Here is a 17,856-nt window from a genome sequence, read left to right as displayed (position 1 = left end):
TACATGTATATAACAGAGGTCACATTCTGTAGTATTGCCTATTGGAGGCTATGCCTTATTGTTTTGTTGAACTTTACCCAGCTGATTCATTAGGTTTTAAAGATACCAGCATTTTATCCGGGATTCCAATAATCCAAATTTGTCAATAGCTTTACTCCGAGGCAAATTCTCTTTTATTACCAGTACAGAGTAGGTCATATTTCTATCTTTGCGTAAAACATGTAGACAACATGTTTCATTGTATGTTTTTTTCTTCTTTCAATGTCATGTACGCATGAAGAATGTGACAGTGGTTAGTCTGAACTCCAGACTGACTTTGGGAATATTGTGTATTTAAGGGAGGAAGCAGACAATCATTTGGGTATGGAAGTGAGGCTATGATATTTCATTTATTTCCTTCCAAGGCCTTTAGCTGATGTCCAGGATGTTATATTTGTTCAGTATCTGTTATGCAATCACGGAAGAATAGATTAGGGGTATCGATGACTTGTACTGGTAATGTACTTCAGAGGACATAATTCAGTTTATATATATGGAGAGCTATATACAGTATGTACTTTTATGTATACCATACATTTACACGAAGGCCCTTCATATATATGAACAATATTCCAGTAAAATGTGCACACTGTGCAGAAGTGGTGGTCCCAACGTGTAGACTAGCTTGCATCCTTGAACGCACAGCAGTATAATTTCCTGGATATCTTGTTTCATATACCATACTTGTAAGGAAAGTTTATTACACAACCACCACCTTCACCACAGGCACAGCCACCACCACTAGCTGGGTCTGTCTTTGCTCATCAGAGATCACCAGTCTCGATACTAGTCTTGATTCTCGATCACGGAGGTCATCATGACTTGGCAGTGAAACTTTCCAGCCTTGGTCTGAAATACTGTGCAAACAATCCCTGCAGTACTACACACTACCAATGTTTGCTGGCTAGCCAGTCACTCACTGCACTGTGTGAAGTCACATCACTCTCTGGTGGACTGTACTTGTGGAATATTTGAACTGTTCTTGGTCTTGATATACATGTGTAGAGGAAACAAGACGGCGAGTGCAAGTGGGCAGTGTTATTAGTGGCAGTGTGGTGCTGTATCATCATCATGTCGCAACCGTTGAAATCCAAACGGAGCACCAAGAAGCGAGAGAGTAAGGTAAGAAAAAGTGGAAATAATATTACAATGGATGTGTACACTGGAGCGGCTCCAGGTAACTTCATACTCTATCAATAACACTTCTGGTAAGGAGTGGTAACTGAATGGAATCGTTGCTGAAAGGGGATTGGGATAACAAATACTGTCATGATTTGATTGAACATGTACATTTGTAGCTGTCAAGTCAACTGAAACATATCTTCTGCGTACATTCATTTACCCAGACTGAAAGAAGGGGGAGAAAGAGACAGAGAGAGAGAGAGAGAGAGAGAGAGAGAGAGAGAGAGAGATAGGGATAGGGGGGGGGGGGGATGGCATAGACAAGACTTTAACTGGAGAAAGGGATACATGTGCATACTGTAAATGTAGTTTGCAGTTTATAAATAAACTACACACTCAAAGATATAGTATACAGTTTATGAATGTTTCCCAGCAGTTTCAAAGAAAATGATCAACAGTTAGTCAGTTACTGAAACTGAAAGAAACTCTAACTCTCAGAAAGAATGATAAGTACTGTATTCATATCACTGTGGTATTTGTTCTATTGTTTTGAACAAATCCAAAATAATAGATATTCTCCTAATCTGTGATTTAAAAAAAAAAAGTCATCATCAATAAACCTGTAATATTGCTTCCCATCACCTCATGGGCTGATTTTTTAACCTTCACAGACATCTACAAGAAGGCAACATATATGTATACTTACAGATTTAAATTATACTTCCAATATGAATATAGTACTTTGACTTGCAATTTCGGGAATGAAGCTCATTAACATCATTTGTGTCTTTACAAAATCATGAAACTAAAACTAGAAGTTAAGCTTTATCAATCTGACAAACCTTGCGATCTGTTTGAAATCCGTTTAAAATGCCACCCACTTGAAATACAGATTTGTTTAGGTCCATGAGACCAAGAACTTGATAAGACAAGCCATGCATGAAATACATTTCAGAGGTTTGAGTAATGATATCAGTTTATGTTTATTTTAATGAGCACGTGTTGGCAGTCAATCCCATATCAGAAGCCTATTGAGACTGAAAAATATGTAGGCCTTATTATACCAGTGAAGTAATCTAAAGAGATTCTGTTAGATGATACAGACAAGTATTTTTTAAAATCCACTTACTGCAACATGTTTCTTGTATCTTGTACATGTACAGTATCTTATGAGGGTCTTTATTAACTCCTTGTTATAACCTTCTGACTTCTGTTCCTGTATAGTACATTGTACACATTTCTATGCTCTATATAGCATTGTGGATATTATTACCTAGGCAGTTACAAATCTTCCTGTATTGTGCAAATGTCCTTATTTGCTTACTTTACACACAATATCGGAAATGTAAATACATATTTGGAGCAGAACATGGTAGAATAGAAATGTGTAAATTTACTTAGACAAGGTTGCGCTTCAAATAATATGACCTCTCAAAAATTCTGTCAATAACAGACATTGGCTATAGAATAAAATTGTGGCATGTTTTCACAAAATGTGAGCTATAGCATCTAGACTTCTCCTAAAAAGAGCAAGTGAAATAGGTTATTGGCATTGGTTTTAAAATAGCTAGAGGGCTCATGCTCTAAAGACCCAGTTTGCCCAATTTAGCAACTAAATCCTACCTGTACACATTGTATTATACTGTATACATGTACTGTACACTGTGAATTGAAACTGATGAGTTTGTAGTATCCCATTGTTTTAAAAAAAATCACTATCACAGCACTAGCCCTTATCAGTCACCTGGTTTTTACACCTGTTCGTACATGTACTGTACGTACGTACATTATGCATACACTCTACCAGCTGTATAGGCCTTTATTAGATGTGCAGCAACCCCATACAGATGGCAATATAAAGACGTCATTCAGTGAGCATTGCCTCTGGCTCTGGCTATCATTCCGAATGGAATCTAGCTGCTTCACCGTTTATCATAGAACCTTCTCAATAACAATACAAGTGTACACGATTACGCCGTACATGGCCACATGCCTGCATGTACAATGCAGAAGTTTGTGTACTTGTGTAGAACGCCTAGAACAGGTGGAACAATGCTCACGATCATATGATCTGCTTGAATGGTGAATAATGACAAATATATTTTTGTCCTCAAGTATTGTATACAAGAACACAATAGAATGTAGTCTGTATAAATACATGCTTTTGTATTGTCAATGATCAATGGCGAATCAGCAAATATCATACAGTGTTATTGATTGGAAGTTGTATAATTATTTTTCAACTCTAAAAGAAAGTAAGATTGTGTTGATCTTTTGAAAGATTATTCTATAAATACACTGTACATGTACATGTATGTACTGTGTATCATGCACAAGACGTTCGTACGGGCTTAATTTGTAATTTATCTTCAGAAAACTTTTTTTTTTTAATCCCATGTTTCCACCTGAATATACTGTAAATACTCCTGATTCTACGTTTGTTCTTCGTTTGGGAATTAAAACATTAACCTGTTTGAAATGAGTTGATTTTTGATACTTTTAAAAATATTTTCCCTAGCCTTCAGTCAGAGTAATCTTAGATTTGGTTGATAGTATTTTGTGGGTTTATAGTGTGTATTTATATTCATGTATTTTAAAATCAATGCACTGTCAACCACACGTAAACAGAATGGTCCTGGTTTTGACATAAATGTGCAGTCGTGTAGCCAAGTGAAAATTTTAAAATCATGCAAAACGGCAACACAAAACTTAAAAGGTCGCTATGGTGAAGTGTTGTGTCAGTTTTCCTTCTTTATGCGGGCTCTATTGTTAAGAGCCAATGATTCAGAATACTGGTATGCTAAGTGCACCGAGACGTAAATGTGTAATGTACATTAGCGAGATTGCACCTTACTTACTTTTCAGTTTGTGTCAACAGGTTTGGGCTTTCACAGGGTTCATTCACATATGGCGAGGAAAAGCACAGTGTTTCTTTAATACAAAAATTGAAAAATACATGGGCAATTAATGGCCAGTAGGGTTAATAAAAAAAAGTAGGTGCACGCAATAGAGGTCCTACACCTATTCATATATCTTTGTGATATTAGATTATTTTGCCCTGGCATTTTACCATAGCAGTTTTGTATACTACTACTGTAGTATGTGACAAGGATGTACATGTATTCATTGGAAAAGGGGAACTGTTAAAATGCGTAGAATAATGTGTTTTACTGTTTGAACATGGTGCACATGTATAGTATATAAATAAAATAATGCCACTGTTTGACTTTTATACTGTCACATTCGGTAAACCTTTGAGCAAAGCAATTATATTTTATAACCTTTCCTTGCAGTGATTGTGCAAGGCTCCCAGTGATATAGTTTGAGAGGATTGAAATTAAATGAAACCTGCAACAAGGATACTTGTTGTTAAACCATGGATTATACTGTACAAAGTTTATATCGTCATTGGCTTTATACCAATCTTCCCAATCGTATGACATACACAATAGTATCATAAAATATGAAGGTTTCTGCTGCATGCGGTAAAACTAAAGTAAACAATGAAATTGTGTCCTATTTGTTCATCACTAAAATGTTCAAAGATTAGCTACATGTACAGTACATGTACATAGCAATAATATCTAGATCAGTCTTAATCCAAGTTATAATGACTGTGGAAAGTATATTGCTCCAAGTAAGGCCATTAAAAAAAAAATTGTTTGTTTTTTTTTGAAATTTTTGATTTTTTTTTTTTTTTTTGAATTTTTTTTTTTTAAAGAAAAAAAACATGAATAACACTGGATCTATTTCTGATTTTAAAAAAAATGTTGGCCGCCATCTTGAAAAATAGCCCGGATGTCAGGGAAAATATACCGAGCAGCCATTTTGAGCGGCCATTTTGAAAGAAAAAAAAAAAAAAAAAAAAGGGCCTCCTCCTTCCTATTTTTCGAAAAAAACAGGACGCTAAACATGTTTTTTTTTTTATTTGGCCTAAGAAGGATATTGGAAAGGTGAAGCATTTGAATTGTTATTTTCTTTTCTACTTCTATAACTGACCATTGATTCAGATTAGTTTTATTGAGCATCGATATGGCCTTTATATCCAAAAAGTAAACAAAGGCCTCAATGACCTTACATTTCTGTACATACGTTGGAGCTTTCATATGATAATTTCAAGTGTGTTTAGTGACAGTTATATTTACTATCCTTCAACTATACCATGCAGTATGACCACTAAACAAACAGGTAGATTTAATCCCTGGGGCAAGTCCTACAATCTACATCATTTAGAATCAGGGAGAGTCAAAACACATAACGTACAATAGATTAGGCCTGATACAGATCTACAATACAGTTACATGTCATTACAGTCCAGGGCAGGTCTAAGCTATTTGGATTGTGACGTACGGGACATTCAGAGACTTTAAACAAGAAATAACAACAGATGAAATTATGTATATGGCTATCTTTTGGTATAAGTCTGTGGCTATTATGGGCTAGTTCATTTGTGGAAAGTTTTAGTTCTGATCAACTCTTGAATTCATTTTTAATGTAATACATGTGCTGCGTGACGTACGGTTTGCAGCGTCCCGTACGTCACGCAGCACATTAATAACATTACAAATTAATGCACTCATTACGTGTAATTACCCTCCTGTAAGTCCTGTTACACTGTTTTTACCCAACATTTTTGTTTACGGTGAGTTAGAGATGCAGCAATAGCAACATTGCACTCCTTAAAGTCTACAAATTTCTTTGCTATCTAAAACTAACAGCCTTTTCACACACAGATAAAATTTATCGTATGTAGAGATGATTAGTATAAACATGTTTAACTCAACAGTTTTAAACATGTTTGTAGAAAATTTTTCCAGTGTGAACATCGTTTATACGATGTTGGGATAGATACGAAGTCGCGATCCATACGCCCCTAAAAGCAGGCTGCAGATACGAAGTTCGTATCTAGAGAGCTTGACATTTTGTGTGTGAAAGGTTATTCGTGTTTCAGACGTGTTTAAACTGGATGGAGCGTGTGCTTTGATTGATATGACATGACCTTCAATGCGCAATGGCACTACTGCGCATTTTACGAGCAGTAGTTAATCACGAAACGATTAACGATCGCACCGAAATTTCTGTGTGTGAAAGGCTCGTGATTAGTTTAAACACGTTTATACTAATCATGTTTATAGAATTTTAGCTGTGTGTGAAAAGGCTGTAAGTCAGCCAGAGAAATGTTGTGATTTGGAAGAAGCGCTAAAAGCCTCTCCCTGACCTGGAATTCAGTCCTCCTTCCAACTATCGTCTGCATTATCTCTCTTCTTTTGTGTTTATCCTGGGCGGTAGAAAGGCATGAATGACCTTTTTCTTCACACCCTCTTCATAGGTTTATAGAGATAGTTTCAGACTGTAGTGTGAGCCAAGATTATGCACCAGAAACCCACAACAACTTCAAAGATATGATAGGCTATTTTGAGAAGAAGCATTGGATTTTCAATCTGTATGTTCCTTAAAGACTTTTTATAGAGCAAGAAAAACAATTGATGTTTTCCGCAAATTGTAGTTCTGTAAAAGAAAAGACATGTATATTTGGAGCCAGAGGGGCATTGACTCAGAAGGCCCGTCTTCACTATCTCGAGATTGCCAAATATCCAGCTATTTGAACTATCCCGATCGCAAACTATCCAGCTAATTGCGTCTTCATTAGAACGAAGTAGCAAATTAGCTGGATAGTTGGTCGGGATAATATCCCAAGATATCTTGGGATAGTTTGCAAAATATCCTACTATTTGGCAAAATATCCAGTTATTTGTCCTGTGCGTCTTCACTAGACCGAAGATTCGCAATACACGCTAACGCTGAGCAAAATATCTCGAGCTAATTTCTCAAGGTCGAGTTTCAAGTTTCGAGGTCGAATCTCGAGATAGTGAAGACGCAATTTGTTACTTCGGGATTATTTCCCAAATAGCGGGCTATTTGGCAATCTCAAGATATTTGGCAATCTCGAGATGATGAAGACGCACCTATATACTTGACATAATGGCATAAAGGTATAAACACCCTTCTGGTTCTGAACAGACACAAATCTGTTTGCATAATTTTTCTGAACATTTTCCACATTCAGGCCTGCACCCACCTTCTACGACAAATACAAACATTTTAAAAATGTCCCTGGGGATCCTTGAAGTGGAAACATGTGACAATATTTTATGAAAAATTAGTTCAATGATCTGGAAATCATTAAGTCATTAAGCCAATCATGCAGAAAAAAACCTTCTTTTGTGATTTATTTTTGTACCGCATAATTGATGAGATTAGTGTAATTTCCCCCAAAAGTTTCTTCAGCCGCTTATAGTTGTTATCATCAGGTTGTCTCACTTGTCTGTCTGGACTTGGGAGCCAGAAAGGAATTACCCCATATTATTTTACACAGAGTGAACGCCCTTCTGGCTCTGAACATACGATGTGCAGCATGCATGAAACTGGCGCACCCTCTCAGACACTTAGAAGAAAAAAAATCCATTTCAAGAGCATGAATGCATAAATTTATAAGTTGCTGATTATCTGTAATTGTTATTATTTGAATTATGTATTATTATTGCTGTCTGTACTATGTTTACTCTATACGTTGTTCCTTGTTTTGCTTAGAAACATTGTTTTAAGTGCTTTATAAATAAAATGTATTATTATATTATTATTAGTTGTAAATCCACTGCTCAGAGCTAGAAGGGCATTAACTCCTGTAAATTCATACAGAGTTGACACCCTTCTGGCTCTCAACAGATGAAATGCAAAAACATTAAAGACTGCAGTGCTTGAAGCAAGGAAATACAATAGGATCAAGTTTGACGAGATTATTACTTTGAAACCTAGTAGGCCAAACATAAATATAGGATGCTCTAACATAATAGTATGTGAGGAATCCAAATAATTTCAGTGGCTCTCCCAGACTCCCCTTAAGATCAGTTTTACCTATAGAGAAAATAGGAACTTAGTGTTATATTGCTCTGGTTCATATAAACATTACGAACCAGAGCAAAATAACCTATAAAAAATAAGATCCTATTGAAATCTATTTATTCAGATGATCATATCTCAGCCAATTCTTAACATTGGTTTTCGACATTTGGACATTATTTGTTATGCTCTTTCGGAAAATGTCACAGCTTCGGTTCTCTATTGAACTTGCTTTTAAGTCGATTTCCTGAAAATCATTGTGTTTTTCAAAATAATTTTTCAGTATGCCATAAATAGAACATGACGTCATAACTCCACTGTGAACAGCACAGGATCACAACTATTCAACCATTCTTTCCGTTGGATTTCCTCCCTGGTTTTGTGTCTTTCCTGACTAAACCAAGTTGCTTTCCTGTTCCTTAATATTGATTCCATTTAGTCTACGCTTTTAATACGCAACAGTATACAGGGCTTGGACTTCTGGTTGTGACTGGACACAGACATGAATGTATGGGACTAGAGTAAAATATGGCATCGAAAGTTGGTCCTAAATTATAAACTTGTCTTACAGTTAGTTCTTTTTTAAATATGAAAGCACACCAAACAGCGATGCTTTTCATCTGAAATTAACCGGTATTAAACCTATTGTAATTTGTATGTTTGGAGCGAGAAAAGCATTAAGTCTGTGTAAAATGATACACCATGTAGAGGTAACGTCCTTCTTACTCCAAACAGATGATATGACTACCAGTTCATAGAAAGAGAAAGCTCACAGATTCTTCTTCCCCTTTACCTGAACCTATCCTTCTCTTTCACGGGGAAGTCCACCCTTACATTTCATTGGTTTTTATAGAAGGAGAAAATTTCCCTTTAAATTTCATATAACTATCTTGGCCTCAGTATGAAGTACAATGTACATGTACATTGTTTTGGGTATGTGTTGCTCGAACAACATATATTATAAGGAAGTATGATGTTTCACTGTAAACAAAAAGGGAATCCCCTTTTTACTTTGACAGAAGTTTCAAAATGTAATCTTGGCACCGGTGTGCATGAAATGTACATCTCATATAATGGTCAATTGTTCATACCCGATGTATGTAGGCTTGTCCTTAGAATTTTGACAAACACATAGAAAATCAGACGGTTTCAACTTTTTAATCTCGTTTACTTAATATCCTACATGTACATGTACATATACAATCATGGACCTTCCCTTTGGCTGTGAAAAAGTAGACATTTTCTGATTAATACAGGATTGAAAAAATGATACAGGTATACACTGTATGTTCCTTCTCAAGTTGAACGAGTTCTGTTAGAAATAATCATTGTAGAATGTATTTTCACAAAGTTGTTAAAGAAGTGTGAACATGTCGGCCGTTAAAAGGTCCGTGGATTAACGATTTTTAAAAAGGGACAGTTTGTAAGCTGTGAACTTGTCTAGTCTGCAAGCCCTACCGCACCACTTCACCTATTTTATTCATGATGATTGGAGCGATACATTATGCATTGCAAGTTTGCAAGAAAGGTTGCTTGCATGCACCCTACTCAGTGTGGAATTCCAGTTCTGCCCACAATGAACACCTCACATGCTGCTTTAAAATACATACTGTACTTGTCAAAATTGAAGATGGCTTGTCTTGTTAGCATCACTCTAAAGAGCAATTGGATTTCGGAAGAAAAATACCAAAAATATTTCTCCAGGAATAGATTTCATGATGATGTCAACAATCATTGGAAAATGTAGTCTGTGTCTGAAAAATATATCCCCCAAAATGGAAAGAGCCTGTACAAGACAATTCTGTATTAAGTAGGCAATAAGTACTCTTTGCATGATTGCAGGGCCCCATTTCACAAAACTTGTCATCGGTGACAAATGACAGTTTTTGATTGGTTATCAGCAGATTTGTCACTGATTTTGTGTCATTTGTCATTGAAAAAAGGCTTTGTGAAACGGGTCCCCGTTGTTAGGTAAAACTATACTTATCATTGCAGTGGATGAAACAGGTGATTGTTGAAAAGATTTCTAACCATTCAGTACTGAACTGAATCTCTATGTCCTTATATAATTAAGTAATTACATGTATATGTCTGACAACTTAATTGTCACAACAATGACGATATGAAATGAAGATTATTCATTTATTTATTTGTTTTCAACAGAATTGCCTTTTCGTTTGAAAAAAATGCTGTTCCTAGGGCACTGGATAAAGAGAATACAACAAAATATACAAAAGCATTATCCACAATATACATAATGTTCATTTTGTTTTGTCTGCAGAGTGAGAGAAGGATATGAACTCGATGAAAAGCATTTTTAATTAACCATCTTGTGGCTTTTAACAGTACAAATTACTGTTTCTCCAATTAATACAATTTTTGCATGAAACCACTTTATTTATCAACCAGTTATACTTGCACACTCCTCTTTTTATTTGAATTTTTGATGACAGTTTGACAGGAAATGTATGCAGGAAATGTATACAGGAAGACTGTTAATGAACTTAATGGAGATCCTGATTAGAAATCGGAGTAGAAAAGGTAATTTGTCATTGACAAGGTACAATGTACAATTTACAGTAATATACGTGTACAATGATTGTAAAATCTATTTCAATATTTGTAGTTTGAATAAAAGTGTGTTAGTGTGTTAAAGACAAGCAACTGGAGCAGTTATGTTTGAGTACAACTGCTATTCTGTTTTTTTGTAAAGGGCTTACTGGTACTTCAAAAATTGAATAATAAGTGAATTTTCCAAGATTTATAAAGTGATATTGGAGCTGCAATTGACAGCAATTAAAATGGTAAGTCTCTTTTTGATATTGGAGATTCATGTACTGTACATGCAGCATAAAAACACTTTATTAATTCAGGGAGCAATTCTTAAAAGATTTGCTATTGTAAAGTAACATTTGTTATATACCGGGGGAGTATTTCACGAAGAATAAGATTGACTTTAAGTTGGACTTATTGGCAGGCCATTCTTGCCACTGGTTGCTCTACTTGATGGTCGCTCAATTATGACCTGTAGATAATATTTTTTCGCTCAATAATGAATTGTAATAAAAGTATATTCTGTAGATTTGTGACCATGATTTGTACGTCTCTTGAGATACCAATGCTTGTAAAATGGTGAGAGCAAACAGTGGCATGAATGGCCTGTCGTAGTTAGGTCCAACTTAAAGTCGATCTTAGTCTTTGTGAAACACCCCCAAGGGCTCTTTTGATACATTTTTAAAAATCATGTTTTTTTAGTTTTTTTATTATTATTATTTTTTTTTTATATCTTAGCTCTCTTTAAGCTCTCCGGAGCTAAAAATCACTCTCTGCACTCATTAAAAAAATTTAATGGATACATGCAGCATTCACATAGAGCTCCATGTTTTTTAAGACTATATTTAATAGTTCCATGATTCTAATCCTGTGAAGTACTAGAAACAGAGTCAGACATGTGTTTGTAGTTGTGTACTGTCAAAATATTACATTTAATTCATTTAGGTTTCTCAGGTTAGTCTATTGTGTTTTTGCAAGATACCAAACCAAATGTATCGGGGTGGGATTGAGAAGAAGTCTTCTTTCAAAATTTTGACAATTTTGAGGGTTACTTCCTCAATCGTGCTGTTAACTACTAGAGAACAAACAGCTGTACTGATGAAATTATGTTGTTGTTTTTTCCTTCTTTTTTTCTTCTATTTTTCTTCTGCTGTACATGTTTGTTCATGTATGAAGATATAGGGTACATGTATGTGCTTTCATCATGTCCCAATTTTCTGTAGTCATCATAGATCGAGGCTTACTGTAACCTAGATTACAGCAGTTGAATGTAGAGTATAAAATTTAATAATAAAAGGCCTATACATGTACATCCTGTACAGTGTACACCTATTATAGCCTAAATGTGTATAACGTATAATATGTTGTTGGGTTTTGAAGCTCTTCTTGAAATTTATTGCCTTGCTGTGTCTATATTTATAAGATACTGTATTATGTCACCTACACATGTAATTCACCTAGTCAGTCTGCAATTTGGCCTCAATTAAATGTATACAAGGGCAAGCAATTCACCTCAAAGCCTAGATATTAATTCAAGGGTAGACCCGGAATGTATTATTGATCACTTTTATATATTTGTATCATGAAATGACAATAGCACTCTGTCTTTACACATGCGTACCTGTAAACAAACAAAAAAACAAAATCAAATTTGGTGGAACTCAACCACTGCACTCCACTCCGGCAGCAGGCTAAAACAAATCTGCAATTTGCTTCCCGTTCAAGGAGTAGATAAACTTTATTAACAGAGTGCATGCTCATCTTCATAATGAGATGCATGTGGAACAAGTCATGCCAATTAGGAGGTTGGTATGTCTGAAAATGAAGCATATTGTCTGTATAGCTGACAACCTAACCCCCACGGGTGATGGCCATCTTGAAATGCCGCCCATGCATGTGTGTTGCTTGCACACATTGTCTCTCTTCCTAAAAAATAGACAGCACTGCAGCAGAAAGGGGAAGCCTAATGGAACTTTGATTAAAGTAATTACAGTTTCTGCCCACTCGCTTGATTAAGAGTACTCTAAAGGAAAGTTGGTTTACAAGATACACAAAAATGAAAGAAAAAAATGGAGATTGGAGACTTTTTTGTAGATATTGTAAAAACAGCAATGAGAGACAATATAGAAAATTGGTACAGAAAATTATTTATAATATTTTGATAGCACATTTTCTGACAAAATAGACACTCAAGGTGCTACAATATTAGTTTTACAAACAAAAATGAATACATTAAGTAGGCCATGCACAATAATCACATCCTTATAACATGTATACAAATTTAATCTTTACTTAGCAATAGTGTTGCAATAAACCTGAGATTAGTAGTGAATTTCAATAAAAAGATCATCAAATGCCAATTTGCAATTTTGCATCATGTTTCAAATGTTAAGAGGATTTCCTCACTCGATAAGAATCAAATGTGAGGAGAGGTTTTATCATATTGCGGTAACATTATTCTTTTGTGCGTGCGTGGGTGGGTAGGTTGAAACGTGGAGGAATGAGAAGTGATGGAATAAACAGAATATTTGAGATGATTGTCAGGCAGACTAGTGGGAGGGTGTGCCTTAGTGTTGACAATGGTGGCCTTGTACAAATATGGACTTCAAAGTAGAAACCTTGCATGCCTGGAGTACACTTGAGTGAGCCAGCCACTTGCATTTTTCCTCGCAGTTTACATGTAACAGGAAAAGCTCTCAGAAAAACAAGTCCTTTTGAGATGTGCTCGAAGAGGGAATGAAGGCAGTTATTCTGTACATTATGTATGTGTAGTGTAGTGTAGTGAATCAAATCTTTGCCTCTTGAGGCCATTGAAAAAGTAGCTCAATGATTGAATTCAAGTCACTTAGGGTTTTGGAAGGAGGAAGAAGTGAGACAAATAGTTGGGTTATCAGATTTCTTGATCATTTTTTGCAACACCCGAGTGAATTCCAGGCATTAGCAATGTATTGATAAACATGAATGATTTACAGAGCAAACAACTTCTCAGTCAATGTTTGCTTTGGTACTTGATAATGATAATAATAAATGTGTGGGTAGACTTTCAAGCCAGTCAGAAAACTGTGAAAATTGATCTAATTAAATAATTTGTATTGACAAGCCTGTTGGCTGCCCTCTATTGGACATCTCTGCACAATCTACAGTATTTGCTCATATTATGATATAGGATTATTTAGGTTACCGGTACCAGAAATATCTGATTTACAATTCTGTCCATGTGAAACTTTCCCTTTTGTATATTTTGATAACGACTATGAAACCTGAGCATAAAGATCCCTTAGGAGAGGCAAGAAAAGTGGTCTTTAAAGGCAGGTGGTCTTACATGTGCAGGTTTTTAAAGACATGTTGCATTGAGATATATTCAAGGGGAGGGGGGGGGGGGGGTCTTCAAAAAATAGTCTTTCTATGCAGGTGGTTGCTAAAGCAGTCTTGACCAGGTCTCCATATTCATGAAATAAGTGTGTTTCATATAATTAAAGTATAGCAGGTGGTGGTTGTTACTAGTGGCAGTACTCATACTAGAGATCGATCTTGCATGTCGTATATGTAGGTGTGATCGAAGCAGCTGCATTCATTTTGTCTAACACATTTCTGGCTGTCGATCTGTTTGTAGAGGTAAATTAGTACTTAGGTTTGTACAGTGAAGCGTTAAAAATGGTTCAACACTTTTGAGGGGCTTCAGGTTTCCCCTTTAAGTCTTTTAATGGGATAAATCAACTAAGAAAAATTGTATAGGTAGTACATACCGTAATTAACGGTGTATAAACCGCACCTTTTTGCCGTCGAAAAAATTCAAAGTCGGGGGTGCGGTTAATACACGGTACACCCCCCCAAAAAAAAAATTTAAGTTTTGATTTATGCCCCTCCACCTGGCACTATGCCTGGCAATGTCTCCCAGCTCAGTAATCGTTTTGTTGACTCACCACTCGGAAACTAGAAGAACACTCAAATTTGTCCGTCATCTTGGTTTGAAGTAATCTTTCTGATAGATCTCAATATGTAGTTTATGATAATAATTTCTACACACGGCGTACCACAAGGTTCTATGCTAGGTCCTCTACTGTTTTTTAATTTACATTAATGATCTTACACATTCAGCTGCACCTCGCAGCTAAATGAAAGGCCTTCCCGCGTGGGTTTTTTAACACAGACCTGGCTTGCTGCCGACAAAAAAAAAAGTCAGCAAAAAAAAAAAAAAAAAAAAAAAAAAATTTAAAGGGCAAAAAAGAGGGGTGCAGTTAAAACATGAAGGCGGTTTATATAACGTCAATTACGGTATATGAATAAACCCCTAAAAACTTAATTTAAATTAGGAGTGATAGCCCCAGGAGTACATGTATGTGTATGATTAAAATACACCATAACCTGAAACACAACCCTGCTTTATACACAACCCGAGTTGTATATGGGCTCTATGTATGGGTGTAAGTGCGTTCTACTCATAAGTTGTTTCTACCTATATCGAGAAAGGATTTCATTTTCTTGCATGCACGTGTAGGCCTATATGTCTTTGCAATGTACATGTACGGTACCTGTATTTTATATATCAAATCCGCAAGCACAGACTCTGAAGAAAGGTGACTCATAATAGAAAATACATTTTTATGTCTCGAGTCAAGCCTAAACTAGCTCCATAACAGTGTGTCAGAATGCAGCTTTTGGATAAAGCCCTGTGAAATATAGTCCCCTTTCTTGGAGGCATTGCCTGAGGCTTGAAAGTGAGACTACTGTGAAGCATTCCTCTCCAAGCACTAATTGGATTGGAGGATGGTGGATTAGTGTTCATGACCTGGATTACTTCCTAGTAGGATGAGGAGGGGAATCCCCCATGCAAGGATGATTGACCTCAATGAGGTCAAGGAGGCTGTAGGGGGGTTTCCCTAAAGAATGTCATGACAGGGATTTTCTGTTACAATCTTGAATCAGCTTCCTGGTGGATGGATGGGAATTGAAAATGTTCATGTTTTTATAGTTATGAACTTGCTATATGCTGTCAGTGTGCAGGTTGCATCGCTGGTTGGTGCTATGTGAGGTATGTTTTTCTTTTAGCAGAACAGTGTATTCTGTGAGACAGGAAATTAGATACTGGTAAACTGATAATTTATTTCTTAAATGATGATGAATTATTGAAGAGGAAGCTACAGGCTGTAATTAGAGACACAACTATAGAGGGAGCCCTACTCCAAAGCATGACAGCTCACTACATTGTTTAGAAGACCTACATGTATGGTACATGTGCTATCCTTATCATAATAATGCAGATACTCTAATGCATCTAAGCTAACAATTCAGTTGTTTGTGTTGCTGTTGTTTCTTTAATCCCATTGTCATTCCATCCTTTTCCTTCTTTCTTCTTCCATATTCTTGTTTTTCTTTTTCGTATCATGTATCAGTTTGTTGATTTATATAATTTCTTCTTCCAATCCCTTTTCTATTTTTTCCCATTCTCTTGACTTTCTTCTCTTCTTCCACATTATTTGGTTCCATTCAATTTGCATTCTCTCTCTCTCTCTCTCTCTCTCTCTCTCTCTCTCTCTCGCTCGTTTTAGTTCTGTTTCCCATATTTAAAAACAAATTCTCAACTCATCTTATATGAAACGAGATGGAGAGCTTCCCTTCTGTTGATCTTGTTCTCAACTCTGCTTCTCCATGAAGGTCATAAGAATCTTCCTCTAAGCAGATCTTCAATATTCCCTGTCCAATAAACGCTAGTTGCCCTAGTTGGCTTCTCAACTCTCAAATCAAGACACCCTCAAAAATAACTTGGGAGGTTTATTTCTTTATTGTATACAACTGTTGGGCAGCAGAGGGGCTTTACTCCAGGTTAAAAGCAGTGACTTAACACCCTTCTGGCTCTTTGACTTAGCAAACAATATGACGCCTGGCTGGAATGCTCCCCAGGGAGTGGAGAATGTGCATACATTGTGTGCGGGTAAGCCTGAATCCAATGACCGGGGTAATAATATACTTATCTGTAAAGCGCTTTGTGAGGGCCTCCGGTCCTGAAAAGCGCTATATAAGAACGAGCTATTATTATTATTATTATACAAGTATGACCTAATATCCGGCCAGAAAAGCAATTTGACCACAACCCTGTGATGCTATTTAACCTTGGTAATGCAGTGGTGACGTTCTGTGATCGTCAAGGATGGGTTTGGTGTCCCTGGCTTAATGGAATATGCACACAATTTAGACCCCTTTCACATTCGAGGTTTAGTGAGGTATACATGAAATGGGATGCATATACTGGTACACAAGAAATTTAGACCCAATTCATATTCATGATTTAATGCGTTTCTCTGGAAAATGAGACCCCATTCACAATTGTTCATGTTAGTCTAGAGAGAATCATGAAATTCAGACCCCATTTACATTCATGATCTAGTGATGTAATCGGGGAAATTAAGACACAATCTACATTTATGATTTTAATGAGATACCCAAGAAATTAAATTACACTCATGATTTAATGGGATACTCTATAAATTTAGACCCATTTCACATTCATAATTAGGAAAAATCAATGCAGCATTAGTTTTATAAATATACATGTACATGAAATAAACATGTAGTTAATAGATGCACTACTGCAGAGTGCAGAAATATGTCTGGAATCCAATCCTGAGTTGTCCATTTCATAAAGAATTTCAGTAAACAATTATGCACAAAAGAACTCAATAGCAGAACTTCATCAAAATCATAAAAATGGTGATTTATTGTCCTAAATCGAGGACGTAAACTTTTGAACCAGGCAGTAACAAAACGCTTTTATTTTCACAAAGTTCAATTAGGCATTGAATCTTTTCTTTTGCACCTTTTTTGCATTGACAGTCTGATTAATTGAGCATTGCCTCTAGAAATTGGGTTAAATTGAAGATAAGCTCTCAGACAAATATTATTCAGGTATCGGTGTAGCATCATTACTTGTGCAGGCCATTAATACTATTTTTTTTTTTTCTTTCTTTCTGTTTTTATTGTTTTTTCTGAAAAATTAACAGAGTAAAAGCAGCAATATAAAATATAATATCATCTTAAAACTACAAAACAGGCACGCACTCATGCACCCATAAACACGTACACACACACACACACACTCACACTCATATACTTTCCCAGAGGGCAAGTTTACAATTCAAAAAGCCAATGAAGATGTTAATGACAACAGAGCTTTGCAAGACTACTCCTAAATTTCAGTTAAACTTGATAGACCATTATTTGCAGTAGTTGTATAGATCTGCCCTG

General features: G+C 36.0%; 1 protein-coding gene across 1 annotated transcript in view; it reads left to right on the top strand.

Moving 5' to 3' along the window:
• The first annotated feature begins 558 nt into the window (after positions 1-558).
• Positions 559-17,856, top strand: part of LOC592122 (protein diaphanous homolog 2) — a 70,758-nt gene continuing 53,460 nt past the window's right edge. Inside the window, exon 1 of the mRNA XM_030980626.1 lies at positions 559-1,161. Within this exon, the coding sequence (XP_030836486.1) occupies positions 1,111-1,161 (51 nt within the window). The 5' untranslated portion in view covers positions 559-1,110. The remainder of the gene's footprint in view (positions 1,162-17,856) is intronic.

Source organism: Strongylocentrotus purpuratus, unplaced genomic scaffold (genome assembly GCF_000002235.5).
Source record: "Strongylocentrotus purpuratus isolate Spur 01 unplaced genomic scaffold, Spur_5.0 spur5_scaffold_11, whole genome shotgun sequence".
Taxonomy (NCBI): domain Eukaryota; kingdom Metazoa; phylum Echinodermata; class Echinoidea; order Camarodonta; family Strongylocentrotidae; genus Strongylocentrotus; species Strongylocentrotus purpuratus.
The sequence above is the reverse complement of the archived record's forward strand: the minus strand, read 5'-3'. Positions and strand labels throughout refer to the sequence as shown.